Source organism: Strigops habroptila, chromosome 11 (genome assembly GCF_004027225.2).
Source record: "Strigops habroptila isolate Jane chromosome 11, bStrHab1.2.pri, whole genome shotgun sequence".
In the NCBI taxonomy this organism is placed as follows: domain Eukaryota; kingdom Metazoa; phylum Chordata; class Aves; order Psittaciformes; family Psittacidae; genus Strigops; species Strigops habroptila.
The window spans coordinates 1533528-1540675 of NC_046360.1; the positions used below are offsets into that span (position 1 = coordinate 1533528).

The window sequence follows — 7148 nt, forward strand, 5'->3', positions numbered from 1 at the left end:
TCAAAAACAGCACCCATTGCTGAGCCACGGACCCCCCATCAAAAACAGCACCCATTGCTGAGACAGGGACCCCCCCCAAAGCCAGCACCCATTGCTGAGCTTGGAACAGCCCCCCCCAAAGCCAGCACCCATCACTGAGCCAGGGACACCCCATCAAAAACAGCACCCATCGCTGAGCCAGGGACACCCCCAAAGCCAGCACCCATTGCTGAGCCAGGGCCTCAGCTCAGGCACCCCACCTGCCATTTCCTACCACTGATCACATCATAAACATAAATTGAGTACTTTTTATTTAAAAAAAAAAAACAAAACAATTGGGGTAAAAAAATACCAAACAAACCGGTAAGAACCCAACAAACCGGGGGGGGGGGGGACAACAAACTGGGGGAAAACCCAAACAAACAAGTAGTACAACGCCCTGCAAAGTATAAACTTCCCTTGTACTAGTGTTACCTGTCAGAGGAAATGCCAAGGAAAGATTTATAGGGATATTCTATAAGAACTGATGTAACTCCCAAACAAACAAGGCACTTCAGTTAAAGGAATTATGGAGACAAAGATAGACTGGAAGCCCAGAAGTGCTAGTTGAAACCTTGTCTTCACCCTGGAAGCCCCACAGTTAGTTTCAAGAGTGGCTAGAAACCTCCTGTGAAGGCAAAGCACAAACCCCCTCTGCTGTAAGATCTCAAAAGATCTTCAATAACTCGCAACCATCCGCTGGCAGATCTTGATGAACAAACCTGCTGCCACCAGCAGGCACCAGAGTTCAGTCATCACAACTCACCTGTCACCACTCGAGTGATAACACACCAAGGAACAATGTGAAAACTTAGGGGTTTCCTCTCCAAATACCAACAAAAAGCTCAGGGCACAACCAGAGCCTTGGTCACAGCCTCCTCTTGGCTGCTGGGGGGATTTACCCTCAAATCCTGAGAGCATGGATACACCAAGTAACACTTCTGACAGTATAGAGTCTTTACAGTCCCAAGAGGACATATTCCTAGTAAATCTAGTAATAGCAAAAAGCTCACACCAAAAGCATCTGTCTTTCCTCCCATGGAGTCAGCTCCACATTCCCCAAATAGGGAATCTGGATTTGCAGTGGGAGGCAAAGCAGGGGGAGGAGGCAAAGGAGGGTATTTACAAAAGCTGAACAGCTTCACCTGTGAGAACTGACATCCCTTCAAAGAGCCTGAAACACATTCCCATCACAATGACGAACACAAATTCATATACAACTGTTTTTCTTTGCTTCAAACTAGGCTGAGACCTGTTCCAACAGCAGAAGTTGTCCATCTAACACACCAATATGCTCTTTAAAATAAAAGAATCATTTAAAAATATAACATTTCTGAAAGTTTGGTCATTTCTTCTTTGAGCAACATCCAAAGGCTAATTCCCAGGTCAGCAAAAGCTTTTCAGGAACGAGACAACCCCCGGAACAGGGGCTGTTTCCAGCCGTCAGACCCCAGCAGCGTGTGCACACAGCTCAGAGCGCCCTCCAGTCAATGGGCTTCTTCCCAGATTTCTTGAGCAACTCATTTGTCTTGGAGAAATGCCGACAGCCAAAAAAGCCTCTGTTGACAGAGAGGGGTGAGGGATGCACCGTCTGCAGGACGTGGTGGCGTTTCTGGGAAGCATCAGAGGAAACCACTCGTTAGATTTACATGCTTTCAGCTCCCAGGACAAGGCTGGGGGCTTCACCCCTGTCCAAGTGTGATGTCCTCTCTACACCTCCTCAGCCACCAGCCTGAGCACCCAAAGAACGGGCCATGAGGTCCGAGACTTCTGCCCCACTGAGCAGAGGAGGATGGACTATGTAAAGCAGTAGTAATACCCTGGACATTTTTCAACTGCTGTAACCCTAACAGCAAGTTTTATACTATTCCTAGAAAAGGCAACAGTTCTATCCTCAAGTGGAACCTTTTCTGACAACAGAAGGTTACACTTGCTCCACTTTTGTTGCTTAATTCTGGCAAAGGCCAAGCTGAGACAGGCAACTGAATCTGACAGCAGAGCTCGAGCAAGGAAAAAACCCCAATTCTGTAAGGGAAGTGCCCTCTAGTGTCCACCCGACTGAGGAACATAGAGAGGAAGGAGAAGCTGTACCCTGTCGATGGAGCTGCCTTTCTTCTGGGCATAGGCTCCCCACAGCATGAAGACCAGCCCATGCAAGTTCTTGTTGAGCCAGGACACCACGACGTCCGTGAACTGCTCCCAGCCTCTCTCCTTGTGGGAGGTGGCCTGGTGAGCCCGCACCGTGAGCACAGCGTTGAGCAGCAGCACTCCTAGCAAATAACAGACACAGAGCATGAAACAACAGAGCAGGGCTTTGCTTCTTCCTGCTTCCCTGAGGAATGATAAATTACATTTTTATTCTAATGTACCTGCTAAGCAACAGGCACTCAGAATTGATTTTCTCTTACTGTTTCCAAGCATAGGGCTGTTTCCTAGGGAGCCTCTTTTATGACCTACAGCAGCCTCATTACTAGAGTGTCTATTAACTCACCTTGCTTGGCCCAGCCAGTCAGATCACCATGACCAGGATGAGTGAAGTCCTCGATATCCGTAGATAATTCTCTGTAAATGTTTTCTAAACTGCAAACAAAAACCATCAGAAGTTTTTTAATACACATCTAAAGATCAAAGCAAACAGCACCCCTCACTGCTCTTACCCTAGGCAAAAAAGGGTATTGATTTTAATCTGATTTAAAATAATCTTCCCTGTGAGGGTGCTGAGGCGCTGGCACAGGGTGCCCAGAGAAGCTGTGGCTGCCCCATCCCTGGCAGTGTTCAAGGCCAGGTTGGACACAGGGGCTTGGAGCAACCTGCTCTAGTGGAAGGTGTCCCTGCCCGTGGCAGGGGGTTGGAGCTGGATGAACTTTAAGGTTCTTTCCAACCTGAAGCATTCCATGATTCTGTGATAGTAAAGCCATTTATAGAAGCAGAGCAGCAAGGCCTTTTGCATGTCTGGCTGGAAGCTTAATAAGGAAGTCCCAGCACAACCGAAAAATGCAAATTTACACCCAACAGACTCTTCAGAATCACCGAACTACACAGAATTATCCACACTTTTGCAGTGATAGTTTTTTAGTAGACAAGCACAACTCAGCTGTAAGTATCAGAACACACTTCACAGCAATTTTGTGGCTCACCGCTGTGAGTAACAGAGCTGTAATTAGCTTGTAAAAGGGGTTTTACAAATCAGGCACTGTCATACCTGGGGGGAGGTGGAACAGGCTTCTGGACACTGAAACAGAGCCCATGAGCTTGCTTAGGTCCATGGTATGGATCTTGTCCCAGAATAACAACCTTCACCTGAAACCATACCTTTGTTAGCACTGGATTATTACCAGTATTATTCCCGAGAGAAGGAAAAAATAGAAGACTTAGACAAGCTTTATCCTAAACCAAGCACAAAAACCAACAAAAAACTACCTGAAAACACCCAAACCCTTTAGTTTAAATCACTGGCATCTTACTGTAGGCAACATCACAGTCTCCACCTAACACTAAGAATTAACATCCCCACAGCTTTGCTGCTAAGGTTATGAAGATACTTCGAGTGTAGAAAACCAACATTTCCATGAGCCATAATAAAACCCCTTGTTATAGTATTTTCCAAGTAGAGTTCTTAACATTTCAGCTTTATGCCACACCTGTGATATTTTGGCACAGCTTACTGGCAACGGGATTGTCTTGAACGGTTATTTTTATTATAGTTCATTACAGACCAATTAAAAAGAAGAGATTTGTGAGAGCCAAAAACCAAGCATTACATTAAGCTGGTAACACTGGAAATAAGGGCAAAAGTCCACCTAAAGTTTTAAAGGAAATTCTATGGCCAATGAGGGTAACAAAACAATAAAGTTTTACTACCACAGTTGAAAGAGAAGCCGGATTTGTGAGTCAAGTCAAAGAAACGGCAGCACCTGCATCACATGGGACTGAAGCATAAGGGACCATGCATCAAGCAAGCACACTGGCACCCCCAGCCCTGCGTTTTCATCGTTCTAAATGCAGCAGCAGCAGCTGCAGAGACACCCCCACGCACACCCCTGCAGCTCTACTCACATCCCTAATGTCGCACATCTGCGTCCAGGTGAAGACTTGCTCGGGGGGCGGATAGACCGTGTAGCGCTTCCTCTCCTCTGCCACAAACGCCATCAGCTGCGGTGAGAGGGGGTGAGCCCGGGGCTGCGCGGAGCAGCCGCCGCCGGGCCGGGCGCCGCCTCCCTCCCTCACTGACTCACCTCTATGAAGTAGGGCTTGGAGAACTCCGCGGCCAGCTGCCGCCGCCAGCTCTCCCCGAAGCCCGGCGGCACGTTCCGCTCCGCCAGCCGCTGCCGCGCCGCCTCCTTGTTCTTGCGGATCCGCTCCAGCTGCTGCGGGCTCAGCGCCGAGGTCTCGCCCGACTCATCTCCCGCCGCCTTCGCCTTCTTCGCGACGCTGACCTGGTAGCCGCGACCGAAGAGGCGGCTGCAGAGCGGCCCGGGGGCACCGCGGCCCGGCCACGGCCTGAGCAGCCGCAAGACCCCAGAAGCCGCCATGGCCCCGCCAAGCACCGCCCTCCGCACGCGGGTATTTCGCGGCAAAACAACGTCGGGCCCCTCCCCATTGGCCGCAGCGCCGCGCGGGGCCCGCCCACAAGCGGGAACACAAGTTATCTCTCTCCCTATTGGTAAACGGCAAAGCGCCCGCTTCTCCCTATTGGCTCGCCACGGCTGGCGGAGAGGATTTCTACCTAGCAACCGTGACGACACGGCAGCTCTCAGCGTCCATTGGGCGGCGGCGGAGCGTGGCCTTGATTAGCAGCTCATTCAAGCGTGCCGGGAGCGCGGGGTTTTTGGAAGTGGCCGCGCGGCGAGTGCTCCCCTCACCCCCCACCTCCCCAAAAGCCGCCAGCGCTGCGCGCCCCGGCGGCCACCAACACACCGAGACCCCTCTTCACCCCCAGCCCCTCTCCCTCCTCCCACAGCCGCAGCCGGCCCCTGCCCCAGCGCCACCGGCTCCCCCAGCCCGCTACCTCAGCATCACCGCCCGGCTCCGGGGAGCGGCTGCGCTTCTTGGCCGGCGCGGCGCTGAAGAAGGAGTGCAGCGTCTTCTGCCCGATCATGGCGATGGAGCGGACGAGGGGCAGCAGCAGCGGCGGCACTGCGCGGGGCGGCGAGTGATGGGATATGCGGATTTCGCGCCAAAACCGCGCGCGTGCGCGGGGTGGGCGGAGCCTCGCCAGAGGGAGGCGGAGCAGAGCACGCCTCGGCGCATGCGCGCTCGTCCCGCCTCGCCCGCGCCCTGAGGTGGCTGCCCCGGGCCCGCCGCGGTGCCGGTGCCGATGGACAGGTTCGTGGTTAAACGCCCTCCCGAGGAGCCGGGGGACAACGGGAAGAGGCCGCGGCCGGAGGAGCCCGCCCCGCGGCAGCCCCGCTGGCAGGAGATCCGGGCGGAGGGCCTGAGCTGCGACTACCGGCTGCTCTTCGGTAAGGCGGAGGCTGACGAGATCCTCCGGCAGCTGGAAGAGCAGGTGGAGTACTTCGAAGGTAACGGCTCTACCGCCCGGTGAAGCGTTTCTGAAGCCAGGAACAAGCACAGGTGCCATCCCGCAGCGTTAAGCTTTGCGCAGCTTGAAGCGCTTGTCAAGTGGTTTCATTCCTGTTTTAAGAGAACCGGCGTAGCCCCGGAACAGTGGCAGGGGTGTGTTGGTAGGTGCGAGATACCCCCCGTCACGTTAATTCAGCAGCATAGTGCTTTGGGGTGCTAGTCCCGTTCATCCCATCCAAGTGAGGTAGTGAGGCAGTGCCAGACCCGAGTGCTTTGCTGGGATAGAAGCATTTGAAGGTTGTCACAGGCATCCTGTTGTCCCACCGGAGAGTCACAGAAGCTCCAGATCAAGGAGAATGTTGAACTGTGTAGAGTTAACACAGAGCTGGGTTTGATCCTTCTCGTTTCTTCTTTAAACAGGGGAAATAACAAAACTGCATGTGTTTGGCAAATGGCATGACATTCCAAGGAGGATGGTAACCTACGGAGACCCTGAGTTAACATACATGTACTCAGGTGTTACCTTCTCTCCTAAGCCCTGGATCCCAGTTCTGAACCATATCAGAGAGCGCATCGCTTCGGACACAGGACATACTTTCAATTTTGTGCTTATCAACAGGTATGTCTGATTTCTGATCGCATCAAGCAGCTTGTTCAAATGAAAAGTTGCTTGTACAACACTTGACGCATCACTGAGGAGCCGTTTGACGTTCATTTGGCAGATACAAAGATGGTGAGGACCACATAGGTGAGCATCGAGATGATGAGAGAGAACTGGTTCCCCGCAGCCCCATTGCGTCCGTGTCCTTCGGAGCTTGCAGGGACTTTGTCTTCAGGCACTATGCTTCCCGAGGGAAGAATGCAAAATGCCACATCAAGCCCATCAAGCTGCAGCTAGCCCACGGGAGCCTGCTGATGATGAAGTACCCCACCAATGTGTATTGGTACCACAGCCTGCCCCCCCGCAAGAGAGTGCTTGCCCCAAGAGTCAACCTCACATTTCGGAAAGTGATGGCTATAGCCAAGAAGTGAATTACTCAGCAATCAAGCCCCAGGTTGTTTGACTCTGAAAATAGAAACTTTCTTTCCCAAAGTAACTCAGTTTCTCATTCAAACACTGTCTTTGATGATCTAAGGTACAAATTAAACCAAGAGAGGAGGCAGCATTCTTGGTAACATGCTAATAAAGACTGCGACTGCTGATCTTAAATGCCAGGAATAGTTTGTGAAATGCTGCTGTAGTTCTGCACATACATGTTTTTAATGAGTAAGACCTTTGTTTTACTCAGGAGGAATTTTGTTCTCAACTCATCTTCATCTAGCCAGTTTTCCCAGAAGATCAAAATACTCTGTAGCCTCAAGGTAGCCATGCAACAGTTTGTAAATACTATAAAGTACAAGATGTGATCATTTGTAGCTGATGCTGTTCAACAGGTGACGCTTTCTTGTCTGCTCTGTCAATAAGCTATAGTTTGCTTATCTTTTAAGAATAAAATACAACTGAGACTGCCATGGAGAGGAGGAGTGCTAAAATATGGATATAGTGAGTGTGGCAGGGCTGGCTGCGTGTTTTACAGTCACTGTGTCTGCAGATGCTCCTCTGCCTT

At 51.4% G+C, this 7148-nt stretch overlaps 2 protein-coding genes across 4 annotated transcripts; one reads left to right on the forward strand and one right to left on the reverse strand.

Moving 5' to 3' along the window:
- Nucleotides 1-1227: 1227 nt before the first annotated feature.
- UNG (uracil DNA glycosylase) lies at nt 1228-5298 on the reverse strand. Of its 2 annotated transcripts, XM_030501292.1 has the most exons (7): nt 5027-5298; nt 4254-4454; nt 4075-4170; nt 3221-3318; nt 2510-2598; nt 2110-2288; nt 1228-1630 (listed from the first exon to the last, which is right to left on the reverse strand). In XM_030501292.1, exons 1-7 carry the CDS (start codon nt 5114-5116, stop codon nt 1490-1492), a joined length of 894 nt encoding a protein of 297 aa, XP_030357152.1. In that variant the 5' UTR covers nt 5117-5298; the 3' UTR covers nt 1228-1489. The 2 variants fall into 2 exon arrangements, with proteins under 2 accessions (XP_030357152.1, XP_030357150.1); XM_030501290.1 differs by lacking the exon at nt 5027-5298 and having other exon boundaries at nt 4254-4897.
- ALKBH2 (alkB homolog 2, alpha-ketoglutarate dependent dioxygenase) lies at nt 5229-7053 on the forward strand. 2 transcript variants are annotated; one of them, XM_030501293.1, is made up of 3 exons: nt 5229-5540; nt 5962-6160; nt 6264-7053. In XM_030501293.1, exons 1-3 carry the CDS (start codon nt 5336-5338, stop codon nt 6571-6573), a joined length of 714 nt encoding a protein of 237 aa, XP_030357153.1. In that variant the 5' UTR covers nt 5229-5335; the 3' UTR covers nt 6574-7053. The 2 variants fall into 2 exon arrangements, with proteins under 2 accessions (XP_030357153.1, XP_030357154.1); XM_030501294.1 differs by having other exon boundaries at nt 5250-5540; nt 5962-5988; nt 6078-6705.
- The last annotated feature ends 95 nt before the right edge of the window (nt 7054-7148 follow it).

Coding starts and splice junctions, on each gene's coding strand:
- ALKBH2 (XM_030501293.1), top strand. CDS start 5,336: ATGGACAGGTTCGTGGTTAAACGCCCTCCCGAGGAGCCGGGGGACAAC. Junction 5,541..5,961: donor GCAGGTGGAGTACTTCGAAG/GTAACGGCTCTA, acceptor TTCTTTAAACAG/GGGAAATAACAAAACTGCAT. Junction 6,161..6,263: donor AATTTTGTGCTTATCAACAG/GTATGTCTGATT, acceptor TTCATTTGGCAG/ATACAAAGATGGTGAGGACC.
- UNG (XM_030501290.1), bottom strand. CDS start 4,550: ATGGCGGCTTCTGGGGTCTTGCGGCTGCTCAGGCCGTGGCCGGGCCGC. Junction 4,171..4,253: donor CCAAGCCCTACTTCATAGAG/GTGAGTCAGTGA, acceptor CTCTCACCGCAG/CTGATGGCGTTTGTGGCAGA. Junction 1,631..2,109: donor AAGGCAGCTCCATCGACAGG/GTACAGCTTCTC, acceptor GATGCTTCCCAG/AAACGCCACCACGTCCTGCA.